At 37.3% G+C, this 16139-nt stretch overlaps 1 protein-coding gene across 1 annotated transcript in view; it reads right to left on the minus strand.

Annotated features, from left to right (window-relative positions):
- Window positions 1-15560, minus strand: part of LOC141392544 (uncharacterized) — a 172275-nt gene extending 156715 nt beyond the window's left edge. Inside the window, exons 1-2 of the mRNA XM_073965480.1 lie at window positions 14867-15560; window positions 13910-14599 (exon numbers count right to left, since the gene is read on the minus strand). Of these exons, the coding sequence (XP_073821581.1) occupies window positions 13910-14599; window positions 14867-15560 (1384 nt within the window). The remainder of the gene's footprint in view (window positions 1-13909; window positions 14600-14866) is intronic.
- Between the last annotated feature and the right edge of the window lie 579 nt (window positions 15561-16139).

The raw sequence follows: 16139 nt of genomic DNA on the forward strand, positions 1-16139 counted from the left end.
TATGGCTCATAGAAAATGTATCTATATCCTTCCCAGAACCAAAGCAACTAAAATTCAATACGATTATTTATGTATGCTCCGCATAAAACTACACAACACCATATAGAAAGAACATGTTCTTATGAACGTGTCATCAAGTCACTTTGGAAGATAGAGATGCAATATAACAACATCCTTAGGTTGCTATTATATGGGCGCCTTTTTTGTAGTAAAACCCCCTAAATGTTCGAAGTATATAGTTATGGTTAGTTATTGGTTGGTATAAATGATGCATCATTGGTCGTTTAGCGAGCCACTTGGTGCTGTTTAAAACGTTTGTGAGGGTCGTCAACATATGTGGGGTTTTATTCTAAGTTTGTTCGTGGCAGGATGCCTGACTTGTCCAACTCCTGAACACATAAAAGCGTCTATTATAGGCACTCAGACTCTCCAAGTCCCCGAAATTTTCTGTCAAATTTTTTTTTTCACAATATTCTGTCAAATAGGCATTCATTTAATCGATTTTTCAATAATCAGTACAATGTGTCGTATGAGTAATTCTTTTTATAATTAAATAATACGACCTCACGAATGATGTTTGTGAGGTTTCCAATATATTACAATTGTTGTTTTAAATAACAACAACAGGAAGAAGACAAAACTATAATATTGTTAAATGTTCAAGTTCATGTGTTCAAAGTATTCACAATGGGGTTGTTACTATAGGCCACAAAACAGAACAAACCCAAACACACAAATACAGTGATACCTAAAAATAGAAGACTTCTTCACGAATAGGATCCTAACTTTTAAAATAGTTTTACTTTCAAAATATATATTGTTCTGGTTCGCAGTTTTCACCGTACGTCCAAAAACAGACATTCTATTTTTGTAGTACACTTTTTATGCTTTCCAGGATTTGCTGTTAGTATAGAATCTAACAGAACATTTGTCACAGAAGGCCAATGGCTGTTTGTTGTATTGCATATGTAATTGCAGCAAATTTCTATAGAACTACTGAAAAATATGTTCGCTCTACTAACAACTTGAAATTGTCAAAATAATGTTAGAAAAAATGTTTTATTTGTTGAAATTGAATTTAAATGGTTAGCAGAGATGAATGGAGAGGTAGAGGGAGAAAAAACTAACAAATAAACACCGAACTACGCTCACACTGACAATAACAAATTACCGGCTGAAACAACGGCACATGGGAAAGTGAGGAAAACGAATTACAACTAAAATTTGTGTGTGCGAAAAAATAGTAGTGGACGCAGTGCTAAGGGATTATGTGTGACCAGCATGGCCTTTGACAACAAAACCAACCGAGCAACTAACCAAATGACCAAAAAAGCCATTCGAAAAAATATTTGAAATGGTCAATGTCATTGCCATGTATTTTTTTTCTTTCTTTGTTCTGGTTTAGCATTTTTCGGTTTTCTAAGTTTGCGGCGTGTGTCGGTTCCGTCCGTCGGGTGTTTTGTCTGTGTCATGTTCAAATATTTAATAACAATAAAAACAACAAATAACTTTTTTAAACAATAAAATATACATATTAGTGTGTTGTGTGAGTGAAGAATTTGTTTCCTATTTTTTGATGGATGTGTTAGCAAGACATAAATGACCCTAAAGACAATCATAGCCACGAAATTGATATTTAGAGGAAAATTTTGGAATGACATTGAAAGATTGATGAGAGCCATTAGATAAGTGTATGTTGGGACTATGAAAGACTTGCCACAAAGTGTTGATAGTTTAAGTGTTTCTAATATTGAATGTGATGAGGATGAAATGAAGATGAAAACCGGAATCTGAAATCCAACGTCTTTCGGGGAATCTAAACATCATTACATCTATAAAAAGTCCTTACAGGAAGTGTAATGAAATGGGAAATGTGGCACAACAACAATGCACTATAGCTGCCGTGATAAAAATATACATTCATTTGGTTGTCGGTTTCTAATTTTATTCCAATGATAGAGCTTGATAATGAAACTAAACCATCTGAATTTTAAATTAATACAAAATGTGGTATTATTGGTAAAATACACTGTGAACCGAAATTTTGGAGGTTGGAAAATTCCTATTGAAGATGAAAGCCCTTGGTGGGTATATACAGAACCGCGAAGGACAGATTCGCCGTGAGTCGATCTTTCGCGATATGGCGTGATGAAGTTTTTGCTAGAGACCCTGTAAGCCATCAGGAATTAGCGTTATATCTTTGTCCACTGTTGCTTTAGCTTATTTTTGATATGATATGTCTTCAGTCAAATCGAATGAGGATTATTTTCGTAGAGCACTTCGACCTTCTAACTCGCTTTCTTCAATGTCCTTTTCGTCCTTTATTTTAAGAGCCGCTATAAAAGTACCACAAGATGACGTTAATCAACTTCGAAATGTTCAGCAAAAATGTCGGCCAGAAAATTTTAGGTACGACTCTCATTGACAACAAATCGATGTTGTCGCGTTTTCGTGGTCGTTTTGTGCATTTATCCCTGTATCTGGTAGATATACTAAAATGCGTAAAGTATGGACCAATTCGGTCCGTTCCTTCAACAATTTTTCCGAGCATTTTTGAACTTTTGTGGGGGAGGTACCTGAAGGAGTGAACCGACATGACTTATCTTCGAAGTTAAACAAAGTATGGACAAAATATTATGAAGGCCAAATTTTGGATCGAATCGGCAGATCCGTTCTAGAGTTATCATGCGCTCCAGCCACTACACACGGTGTCATAGGGGTTTTTTGAACCTTTCAGGATATTTTCTCAGGAAGTAGGGGTTTTCCCCTGATGGAACTTGTACCGCCGCATGGGGGGCCGTGAATACAACAAAAATAAAACGATTCGAGAGCAGGTCCTAAACTGAACTTTTCCGAAATTTTGTGTGGGAGGTAACCGAAGGCGTGGACCGGTTCTAAGTTTGGTAGAAATTTCACGATGTGCAAACTTTGGACCAAATAGGTTACTCCCTTCTAGAGTTATCGTGCGCACAAATTTTTCGAAAAATTTCAAACTTTTGTGAGGGAGGTACCGGAACGAGTGGATCGATATAACCCATCTTCGAACTTAAACTAAGTTTGGACAAAATATTGCGAAAGCCAAATTTTGGACCAAATCGGTTCATTCGTTCGAGAGTTATCTTGCGCACCAGCCAGCCAGACAGATAGACGGACGGACATTGCTAAATCGACTCCAAATTGTCTGGAACACATTTCGTCCAAACATACTTGGGGTCTAAAACCATTATTTCGATGAGGCACATTTTGCCCGTATGAAAGTGTATGTACCCTCGTAAGCATAAATGCTAAGGGTATAAAAATTTCCGGAGCGCTTTTTAAATAAATCGCGATTCATGTTGACATTTTTAAAGAGTTTTTTAGGGTTTCACGATTTTGCTTGGAAACCGCAAGTGCTATCAAAATGGGTCTGAAAACAATTTTGTAGCTCTACAAGATTGACTTTCATGATAATTTCATAGGACTCGCCGTTATTGAGATATAGAAGTTCAAATTGGGACAATGCATTGACTGTATCGCTACCTTATTAAAGGTTCATACATGGTGCGCGTTTACTAACTTTTAGTGAAAACCGCTTACACCTGGGAACTTTTTGCGGATTCTGAAACATCAATGTTCATAGGTGAGAAGAATCCAAAAACAAAAAAATCGCTGGAGGGATTTTTAAATAAATTGCGGTCAAAATTCACATTTTTAGGCTTATTTTAGGTTTTAGGTTTATTTTGCTTGGAAACCGCAAGTTCTATCGAAATCGGGCTAAAGAAAATGCTGTAGCTGTGGAATTTCTCTAGAGGATTAACCGTTATGATTTGTTCATAGGTTTTACCATTTTTGAGATATATAGATGTTCAGGTCACATTTCTAGCTTTTTTGTTCGATTTTCACGATTTGCTTGAAAAGGATAAGTCTTATATCTCTACAAGATTGGCTATCGTAATTTTTTCCTAGGTTGTACCATTTTCGAGATATATAAGTTTAAGTTTGGAAATTGCAGTCATGACATTGTTCAATATGGAGGCGATACAGTCAATGCATTGTCCCAATTTGAACTTCTATAGCTCAATTACGGTAAAAACTACGAAATTATCATAAAGGTCAATCATGTTTTTTTTTTACTCCCATTTCGATGCGCTCCCAAAACAAAATCGTGAAGACTTAAAAAACCCCTAAAAATTTCAACTTTAATCCCGATTTATTTAAAAAGCGCTCCGGTCCTTTTTTGTTTTTTTTTTTTTAAATTTTCTCATCTATGAACATTGTAGTTTCAGAATCCGCAAAAACTTCCCAGGTGTAAGCACCTTCCATTTAAAGTTGCTTCAAGAGCACTGTGGCATTTTTACCTCAATTTACTAATCAAATCGGTTACTTTCTTCAAGAGTTAACGTGCACCCAATTTTCCGAATATTGTTGAACTTTTGTGAGTGAGGTACCTGGTGAAGTGGACTGATATGGCTCGTCTTTGAACTTAAACTAAGTTTGAACAAAATATTACGAAGGCCAAATTTTGGACCAAATCGGTTCATCCGTTCGAGAGTTATCGTGTGATACAGACAGGACATTGCTAAATCGACTTCAAATCGTCTGAAAGGTATTTCGTCCAAATCTACTTGGGGTCTAATTTATCAATAATGGGTTTGTCGGCCAACTAGTGACAGTCGTATTGTGATAGGTAGGTTAAGCAAAAATCTGGAAACGTTAAGAAATGTCATAGTTTATAAAAAGGGGTTCGACAAACTTAAAACACTCTGGTCTTTTACGTATCTTCAAGTAAGAATCTTCAGGTTTTACCACTTTTTACTTGAAAGCGTTCCCCTACTTCAGATACCATACAATTCATATGAGTGCAGTTCTAAACTTTAGCCACTCTTACATCTTTAAAAGTAAAGGAACATACCAAGTGTTAACCTCCATTCTTGTGACGAGCTTTTCAAAAGAAAAACCTTTTACCTTTCATATGAAAAAAACTCCATTAAACATAGTACACTGTTGTGTTTAACACCTCCGTTTTTATTTATTTTGTCGGTAAAACAGTTGTTATAGTGAGTGCAGTTTATTTTATAATAAAAACATTTGTACATAGTTTGTATTTATCAGGATTCCAACCTCCGGCAAAGCAAAGACATTACTGCCCTGCGGTAAATTCAAGGCATCCTAGAGAGCTTGTAAAGTATCTGAATGCCACGACTGACTGTCACCAGCAACGTTTATGCCTTCTAACTGATGATGTAACTTGGTGTGAACTTCTTGTGTAACCAGTCCAGGCGATACGTACGATCAGCGAATTATGTGATGCTATCATAAAAGGCCCTTTTTGGTTGCTGATGTATACCGAAGAGCAATTTATTGTCCAAATTCGCATTAATTACTTGGGTGCCTGTGTGGCCTGCAAAAAATAATATTAAAGAAATATGTTGTTAGTTCAAAATTTTGGTGGAAAATGTGAGGTTTTACTATAAACAAATACGAAACGTTGAGAAAAGAGTGAGCAAAAGGGGAAAAAGCAAGTAATTAGAACTCAATATTTTTATTTTTCGATTATTGACGTCTAATGATATAATATCTATATCTAGCAAAGTGCCCGCCACTTCGTATGCGGAAATAACTCGTATGGGGAAATAACTCAATAACAATTTGTACCAAATTCTGTACCATTTAGTAATCTTCATGGTACGTATTTCCCAAACCACATCCCTATATCAACCCAATAGTGACTGTCCCTACATCCAATAACAAACTCAGCAGCATTTAAGTACTTTAAATTTCTCTACACACACACACTGGCCAGAATCCTAAAATTCATAATTCCAGCTCTATCTTTATAACCAATATCAAATTTACAAAATTTAATTACTTTTCGGCTATCTCTTTTTTATCTCCATTAGAGTTTTTTTCCCCGGATTTTTCATTCTATAATGGTAAAGCTCAGTAAAGAAATAAGACAGAGGTACTATCGATTGTGGAAGTGTACCTAAATAAATGGTACCACCGGTTAAAGCTCCTCAATTAGCTGTCTGTAGAATTTATATGATTTAAAATATGTATTTCAACAATATGAATATCGCCGATACAACGTTCTCCTATGATTTATATTTTTGACATAGTGGGGCGGTATATATGATTCCACCCACTCAATTTCACCTGTTATTTATAATACTTCTGCTTCAAATGCTATTTTTGTTAACACATTATGGTCAGGCAAAACTGAGAAGGCAAATGTTTGAGTTCATAAAAAAATATTCATCATTTCCGTTTATTCCAGTTTTATTATACCCTCCACCATAGTATGGAGGGTATATTAAGTTTGTTTTTCCGTTTGTAACGCATTGAAATACTCATTTGCGACCCTATAAAGTATATATATTCTTGATCAGGGTAAAATTCTAAGTCGATCTGAGCACGTCCGTCCGTCCGTCCGTCTGTGGTAATCACTCTAGCATCCACAAAAATGGAGATAGGACGCTGAAATCTTGGGAAAATGCGTCTTTTGTTTACAGGCAGGTCAAGTTCGATGATGGGCTATATCGGTCCACGTTTTGGTTTAGCCCCCATATAACGGTACCCCCTATTTACGGTATTTTGCCGTTTTTAGCTACATTTTCAGACCGATTTAGCTATAATTTGACATTTAGGGTTCTTAAGTGTCAGTAAATTTATATAACAAAAGTTGTGGACATAGGTCCACGTTTTGGTATAGCCCCCATATAACGGTACCCCCCGATTTACGGTATTTTGCCGTTTTTAGCTACATTTTCAGACCGATTTAGCTATAATTTGACATTTCGGGTTTTTAAGTGTCAATAAACTTATATAACAAAAGTTGTGGACATAGGTCCACGTTTTGGTATAGCCCCCATGTAACGGTACCCCCCGATTTAAGGTATTTTGCCCTTTTTAGCTACATTTTCAGACCGATTTAGCTATAATTTGACATTTAGGGTTCTTAAGTGTCAGTAAATTTATATAACAAAAGTTGTGGACATAGGTCCACGTTTTGGTATAGCCCCCATATAACGGTACCCCCCGATTTACGGTATTTTGCCGTTTTTAGCTACATTTTCAGACCGATTTAGCTATAATTTGACATTTCGGGTTTTTAAGTGTCAATAAACTTATATAACAAAAGTTGTGGACATAGGTCCACGTTTTGGTATAGCCCCCATATAACTGTACCCCCCGATTTACGGTATTTTGCCGTTTTTAGCTACATTTTCAGACCAATTAAGCTATAATTTGATATTTAGGGTTCTTAAGTGTCAATAGACTTATATGACAAAAGTTGTGGACATAGGTCCACGTTTTGGTATAGCCCCCATATAACGGTACCCCCGATTTACGGTATTTTGACGTTTTTAGCTACATTTTCAGACCGATTTAGCTATAAATTGACATTTAGGGTTCTTAAGTGTCAATAGATTTATATAACAAAACTAGTGGACGTAGATCAATGTTTTGGAATAGCCCCCATATAACGTTACCGCCCGATTTCAGGTATTTTGACGATTTAAGTCGCATTTCTAGACCGAATTAGCTATAATTTGATATTTAGGCTTCTTAGTGACCAAAAAACTTATATTCGAAAAATTTATGAACATAGGTAAATGTTTTGGTATAGCCCCATATAACGGTACCTACTGATTTTCGGTATTTTGACATTTTTACCTACAAGTTTTAACCGAATTATCTGTAATTTGAACATTTCGCATTTGAAATTCTTAGTGGTCACCACACCTCTCCACCAAAAATTGTCAAGAAAGGTCGATGTATTGATAAAGCTCCCATATAAAAGTACCTCCCGATTTTCAGTAATTTGATGATTTTAGCTACAATATTAAACCGAACTAGCAGTAATTTGACATTTGAAGTTCTTAGTGGTCACAACACCTCTCCATAGAGAATTGTCAACATAGGTCCATGTTCGGATATAGCTCTCATATTACGGTACCTCCCAATTTTCAGTAATTTGCAATTTTAGCTACAATTTTTAACCGAACTAACTGTAATTTGACATTTCAAGTTTGTAGTGGCCACCACACATCTGCATCAACAATTTTCAACATAGCCCTAATATAACGATACTTCCCGATTTTCTGTACTTTGAGGATTTTACTTAAAATGTTTAACCACATAAGTCCATGTTTTGGTATAGCCCCAAAACAAACCTCCCGATTTTCCGTACCTTAGCTTTATTTTTTGGACGAACTTTCTGTAATTTGAAATTTAAATGCCAACAAAAATTCTGCAACAAAAATTGTTCATTTAAGTTCATATTTTCGTATAGCCCACATACCTCCGAACTAGCTGTTAATGACATTTGAAGTTCCCACGTTATGTACCGATTTTCGGTATTTCGAGGATTCTAGCTACAATTTTTAACCGAATTAGGAGTTATTTGACATTAAAGGCTCCCATCAAAAACTGTCAACATAGGTCCATGTTTTATCCAGGTCCATGTTTATAACCCCTATATAACGGTACCTCCCAATTTCTCGCCCACCGAAAATTGTCAACATACATAGTTAGATATAGGCACCATAAAAAAGGGCCTTCCAAATGAAGCATTTTATGTACATTATCTGACATTTTAACGTACCCACTTACAGTTGTGGACAGGAATGAAAACTAATTGTTCCATTTTAGTTCAGAATGTTTTATGGTGGAGGGTATGAAAAGTTCGGCCCGGCCGAACTTAACGCTTTTTCACTTGTTATTATTATTTGATGGTAGACTACATCTCAATTCTATCAAATTCAGAAAATTAACAAATGAATTCCTTTCTAATAACTCTTCCAGGGATTTATGTCCATGTTAAAATTGTTATTTGTGAAGTAAAAACAAAGGTAATAATATCACTGAAATTTTAATATTATTCGTCCGTTTTCATTTCCTTATTTATTATTCCTTATACTTTGTTTCCATTATGTATTCAGAGGGGTTTTCAAAATTTTAGACGCATGAACCGACAAAAGTATGGATAGAATTAAAGCTCAAAAATTTGCGGCATATCGATAGATAGGGCTTTCTATCACACTAGCCTACGAAAAACATAATATCGCTGTAAACAGGGCCACTAGGAAAACCTTCGGTAAAAATGTCCAACGGATCCTCGATCAGACCCTTAACCACACAAAAATGTTGAACATTTTTGTGGGTGGTACCACAAGGATTGGACTGATAGGACCCAAATTTGAACATAAACTAAGTTTCGACAATATTTAGAGATCCAAAGTTTGGACCAAATCGGTTGCTACGTCTATGAGAAATCGCGCGTACCTTTTTAGCAAATATTTTCGAACTTTTGTGGGGGAGGTACTGGAAGGAGTGGGCCTATAAGCACCACCTTCGAATTTCATCTAATATTTGAAGAAATATTACAATATCCAAAGTGTGGACCAACGCAGTATTCGGTTCGAGCCCTCCAGCCACTACATATGGTGCCATAGGGGGTTTTTACAACTTTCGGGCTGTTTTCTCAAGAAGTATGCACTTGCCCCTGAAAAAACTTTTACTGTCGTAATTGAGGCAGCGAATGAAAGTTGCTTCAACAAAAACTAAATTGATTCGAAAGCAGGTCTTAAAGTGAATTTATCCAACATTTTGTGTGGGAGGTACCTGAAGGTGTACACAAATATAGTCCATATTCGAACCTGATCTATACCTGGTAGATATATTAGAATGTGTAAAGTATGGACCAAAACGATCACTCCCATCAATAGTTATCGTTCGCACAATTTGTCCGAACATTTTTTAACTTTTGTGGGGGAGGTACCTGAAGGAGTGGACCGATATGGCTTATCTTCGAACTTAAACTAAGTTTGCACAAAATATTATTAAGGCCACATTTTGGACCGAACCTTTCATCCTATTTTCTCAGGAAGTGTGGACTTGCCCCTGAAGAATCTTATACTGTCGTATGGGGGGCAGTGAATACAAGTTGCTACAGTAAAAATCAAAGCGAGCAGGTCCTAAACTGAACTTTTCCGAAATTTTGTGTGGGAGGTATCCGAAGGAGTGGACCGGTTGAGTCCAGATTGGAGCATCATCTAAGTCTGGTAGATCGGTTAATTTCTTCAAGAGTTATCGTGCGCACAAAGTTTCCGAACATTTCCAAAGTTTTTGAACTTAAACCCAGTTTGTACAAAATATTACGAAAGTCAAATTTTGGACAGAATCGGTTGATCCGTTCGAGGGTTATCGTATTTTATGTTTTTTACAGCCTATTTTTTGTATACAATATTTCCCGGGAATTCCCGGGATTGGCAGCGGGAGTGAAGAATTAGCGGGAAGTGGTGTTGAAAAACCCTCATCTCCATTCTACTCACCAACCGCCATTCTTAAAATTCCAGTTCAATATTTTACCAAATGCCAAAATGTTCTGAAGTTAGTTCCATTTAGCACTTTTCATATACAGAAGTACGAATTTCCAAAACTACTTTCAAATCTCAATCCTACACTTAGTCTCAAATTTCAGGATTCCAGACTATCCTTTCACTCAAATCCCAATTGTTTGAAATTTAGTGACATTTTATTACACATTAATACGAATTTCCAAAACTACCTCCGTATCTCAATCCTGTTGGATAATCACAAAAATCCAATTTTTACCAATTTAGTACCATTTAGTTCTTTTCGTACACATAAGTACGAATTTCCAAAACTACCTCCATATGTCAATCCTACACTCCACTCCAACAGTAATCTTTAATCAATCCCACAGTCCAACAGTAACCTCAATTCCAATTTTCAGCTCTACCGCTTCACCCAAAATCGCAACTGTACCAATTTAATACCACTTAGTACTTTTCGTACCCATAAATACGAATTTCTAAAACTGTCTTAATTATACACTCAAACAGTAATCTTAATTTCAGAATTCCAACTCTATCGGTTAACCCAAATCCAAATTGTACCTAGTTAACCCAAATCCAAACTATATAGCATTTTTCGCATAGAAGAGTAAATACATTTCCAAAACCATCTGCTTACATGAACCCTACTCCTCAATCTTAATTAGCATTCTAAATTTCATGCTTTTAGCTCTGTCCGTTCACTTAATATATATTGGTACCCAATTAAGTACTAGTGAGTACTTTCCGTACACATATGTACGAATTTGCAACCCCATTAAATCAACACCACTTCCCAACCTTGATTCCAATACGAAATTTCAATATTCTATCCATATTCGTTCAATATAAGCAATTGGTACCAATCTTAGTAGGTTTTAGTAGTTTTCGTATACTTATAGTTCGAATTTCCACTTCACTCAGGCCCACTTCTACAGGTACCTCCCCCTCGATAACTCTCGAAGTCTGTAACCGGTTGGGTCTATACATTTGCATTTCATAAAATTTCTATCAATGATAGATAAGGTTCCAATATATGGACTCTATCGGTCCACTCGTTCACGAATCTCCCACACCAAAATGTCCCACACGAAATGTCTTCTAAATCCCTTTGATTTTTGCTGTAACAACTTGAATTCGCTCTCTGGAGCGCACGATAAATATCGAAATGATCCACCGATTTAGTCCAAAATTTGGCCATCGTTATATTTTGTCCGAACACAAAAGTGAGCACGATAACTCTCGAAAGCAGTAATCCAATTGGTCCATACTTAGCACATCGTTATATTTGAGGTTCGAATATTGACTATATATGTCAACTCCTTCGGGTACTCCCCACACAAAAATTAAGAAAAGTGCAGTTTAAGGCCTACTCTCAAATCGGTATGATTCTTTTTGCAAAAACTTGTATTTGCTGCCCTCATAACGTAGGTTCAAGTTTTTTCAGAGGCAAATCTATATTTTGGGAGAAAATGGATCAAAAGTTGCCCTACGGCACTATATGTAGTGGCTGGAGCACACCAAAACTCTTGAATGGTCCAGCAGATTCTGTCTAAAATTTGGCTTTCATAATATGTTTTCCAAACTTAGTTTAAGTTTATAGAAGAGCCATATTGGTACGTACACCCGGTAATTCCCATCAAAATTGCAAACAATTTCACTAAAATCGTTGGCACGATTATCTTGAATGCATCAACCGATTACTTCCAAACATTGGATCCTATTATTCCATATAAAGTTAGTTTAACTGCGGAAATGTTCCAAATTGGTATTTCCTTAATGCACCCTCCCCCCCTCAAAAGTTCGACATTTTGGTTTAAGTGCTGTTCGAATATCCTTTGAAAATGTATACCGAAGCTACTCTTTGTGGTCCTACTCTTTGTGGTCCTGTCGGGTGCGAAAATAAAGTCCTAAAATTCACATTTAATAAAAAACTATATTTTTATATTCACAAAAAATAAACTTCAGGAACTTTATTATTTCAACTTAAGTGATAGACTGTACCAATAAGACTGAATGTTTCTTAGAAAAACAAAAATGGATTTTGTCTACGTGACAAGATTAATGTTTTATAAACGGTACCAAAGAACTAAAATTTCTTGTGTTTCAACCAATCAGATCGTGGGTGCTTGTTACGCCTATGATGTTGTATGTTTGTTTTTGCATGTTCTATGTTTTGTTGGTACGATAATTCAACTGCAGCAAAATGACCCTGTGGCAAATTTGACTTGGGACTCAACATTCTCCCCCCTTGAAAGCCTTGCTTTCAACATCGATTTCTAGAGGGAGTTTGCAAAGTCTTGTAATGGCACGCTTGAATTCGCCGTCGGAAGTTCGCACAGTCGCAACTCGGACTTGTCCATCATCACCTGGGCTTGTTGAGACTACTCGAGCTAAGGGCCATTTTATTGGGGGTGTAGAATCCTCCTTAATGAGAACCAGGTCATTCACTTGAATGTTTGGTTGAATACCAGTCCATTTAGGCTTCTGTTGAAGCGACTTCAGGTATTCATTGCGCCAACGATCCCAAAAAAATTGATGAATGCATCGTATAATTTGGTATCTTTTTAAAGATGAAGAAATATGATCAATTGTTGTTGGTTCCACTACTGTAGTCATTGGCCGACCAATCAAAAAATGTGCTGGTGTAAGTGGTTGAAAATCGTTAGGGTCGCTAGACATTGATGTAAGTGGTCTGCTGTTGACAATAGCTTCTGCCTGACACATGACGGTGTGCAACTCATCGAACGTTAAAATATTTACTCCAACTGCACTCTCCCACAGTCCTCCAAAATGTGGAGAGCGAGGGGGTATGAATCTCCAATCGATACCCAGCTGACGACAACTCTCATGGACAAGTTTTTGGTGAGATTCAGATAAAAATGATGCAAGTAATTCTCTTAACTCTCTGTTTGCACCGATGAAATTTGTTGCATTGTCGGAGTAAATTGTTGAGCAACGACCTCTACGGGATACAAACCGTTTCAATGCAGCTATGAATGCGTTTGTTGTTAAGTCCGGTACCAGCTCAAAATGTACTGCCTTCACGCAGAAACAGATGAAAACTGCAATATAAACCTTTATGGGTGACCTACCTCTTATTTGTTGTGTTATGAAAAATGGACCACAATAATCAACGCCCGACACTGCAAAAGGGAATGACTGCTGTACTCGGTCTTTAGGTAGGGCACACATCACCTGTGTTTCTGTGACCGGTTTATATCTATAGCAAAGTATGCAATTGTGAATGATTTGTCTGATTGTCCGTTTCCCATTAATAATCCACATACTTTCTCGAAGAATATTGTGTAGCGTGAGTATACCTGCATGTGAATGCTGGCGATGAAAGTGCCTGATGATGGTATGAACAAACGGATGGTTGGGTGGTAGCACAATCGGGTGTATTGTAGTGACTGGCAGATGTGAATTTTTTATACGGCCGCCAACACGTATTAAGCCATCACTTAAAAATGGTGACAATTGTGAGAGCTTAGATCGCCGATCTACCTGCTTATTAGCTCGTAAACAACGGAATTCCTCTGCAAAATACTTTCTTTGGATAGTCCCGCATGCAGCAAGGAAAGCATTGTTTATTTCCGTTACATTCAAGGCTCCATGATTGGTGTCTGCTTTGCGCAGCTTTCCGACATAGCGAATAATATAAGCAATGATCTTTAACATTTTCTCATAGTTGTTGATGTACTTGTGGCAGGAAATCCAGTCATCATTAACAATTGCTACTAAAGCTACCTTTGTCTTTCGAATTTCACAGACTGATTCCTCTGGATGTGGTGTAATTTCATCTGGCCAACATTCGATGTCTTCTCTCAGGAAAGGAGGTCCATGAAGCCACAGGTCGTTCTCGATCAATTGTGAAGCCGTTGCACCTCGTGACACAATATCTGCAGGGTTAAGTTGTGAGGGGACATGGCGCCATTTGATGGACGGACAATATTGGTGAATTTTGATTACACGATTTGAAACAAACGTCGTCCAACGTGTTGGTTCTCCGGCAATCCAACACAACGCAATTGTTGAATCTGACCAACACACTATGTTTTTTGGAGCCACGGGAAGTAGTGAGAGCACCGAATTCAAAAGTTGAGCAGCAAGCAGCGCTGCACATAATTCTAGCCTGGACAATGTTGTGGGTTTAAGGGGAGCAACCCTAGATTTGGAGCACAAAAGTGACGAAAACACTTCTCCTGATTCATGTGTTACGGCATAGATGCAAGCCCCATATGCTTTTGTGCTGGCATCTGCAAAGACATGAATATTAGTATAATTATTGAAAACAACAAACCTGGGTATTTTAATTTGTGCAGTGAGTGATAGCTGTTGGCGAATATCAGACCACTCCATCATAATATTTTGCGGTACTGTTTCATCCCAGTGACATTTGAGTGACCATATGCTTTGCAGGAGAAGTTTGCACCTAACCACTAAGGGGTTGACCAATCCCAAAGGGTCAAACAATCTTGCCATCTCCGATAAGACAGCCCGTTTGGTGATCCTGGATGCAAAACCATTCATGTTGTTATAGGTGTAAGTAAAAACATCTTCGGTTGGTGACCACTTAAGTCCGAGTGTTTTGATGTATTGAAAGTCATCCACAGTGATGATTTCCTCACGATCTGGCGGTGAAATGTCGTCCAATATCTCCTCATTGTTTGCACCGAATTTCCGTAACACAAATCCAGATTTTTTAAGAAGTTCCGTCACTTGCCTCTTAATTTCAATGGTGTTCTCTATTGTGTCGCTACCAGTTATGAGATTGTCTACGTAAAAATCTCGCATTGTTACATGTGACCCCAATGGAAAATTAGGTGCTTCCGCCTCTGCCGCTGCTTGAAGACTTTTGACAGCTAAATAAGGGGGACAGCTCGTGCCGTACGTTACTGTATTTAGCTTGTACGTTTGCAAAGGTTCTTGTGGCGAAAACCTCCATAAGATACATTGCCAGCGACAATCCTCATCATTTACCAGCACTTGCCGATACATTTTGGCAATATCGGCCACCATTGCATATTTATGGAAACGAAAACGAGTTAAAATCGAATAGATATCCTCCTGTAACGTAGGCCCAACTCGTAAAATGTTGTTTAGAGACAGACCGTTTGATGTTTGGCAAGAGCCATCAAAAACAACTCGCAGTTTCGTTGTCGAACTGTCTGCCTTTGTTACGCAGTGATGTGGTATGTAATTGAACGACGCAGTCATATCAGTGTTTGCTACTGTCATATGTTTCATTGCAATGTACTCACGAATGAACTCACCATACTCTCTCCTTAAATTCTCATATTTTTGCAATTTCCTCTCAAGAGAATAAAATCGGCGCTGTGCTATTTCTAATGATGACCCTAGTTCATTCGGAGATGTTTTAAATGGCAATCTCACTACAAAGCGATTTGTTGTTGGGCACCGGTATGTTGTCTGTTCATAAAATCGCTCACACTCTTCTTCTTCTCTATTGAGTGATTTTGCTGTTTCCTTTGTGCTCTCTTCTATACTCCAGAATCTCTCCAAAATTGCATCAACCGTTGGCTCAGTTGTTGTTGTTATGCAATGGTAATCAGGCTGATGAGAACAATGTATGCAGACAAATGAGAAATAATTATCCGTTCTTTGTTTTGCTATTGTGGTTGGCAGTGGGGAGTTTATTATCAATTCATCTTTAAACCGAGGTGAATTTTTATGCAAAGCAATGAGTGATGACTGATCAGCTGTGTTTTGTATCAACGTGTTTTGTTGATTTATTGATGAACCAGCAACAATCCAACCTAGTTTTGTTTTTTGAAG

This window comes from Musca autumnalis, unplaced genomic scaffold (assembly GCF_047663935.1).
Source record: "Musca autumnalis isolate F117 unplaced genomic scaffold, ASM4766393v1 scaffold_2, whole genome shotgun sequence".
Classification (NCBI taxonomy): Eukaryota; Metazoa; Arthropoda; class Insecta; order Diptera; family Muscidae; genus Musca; species Musca autumnalis.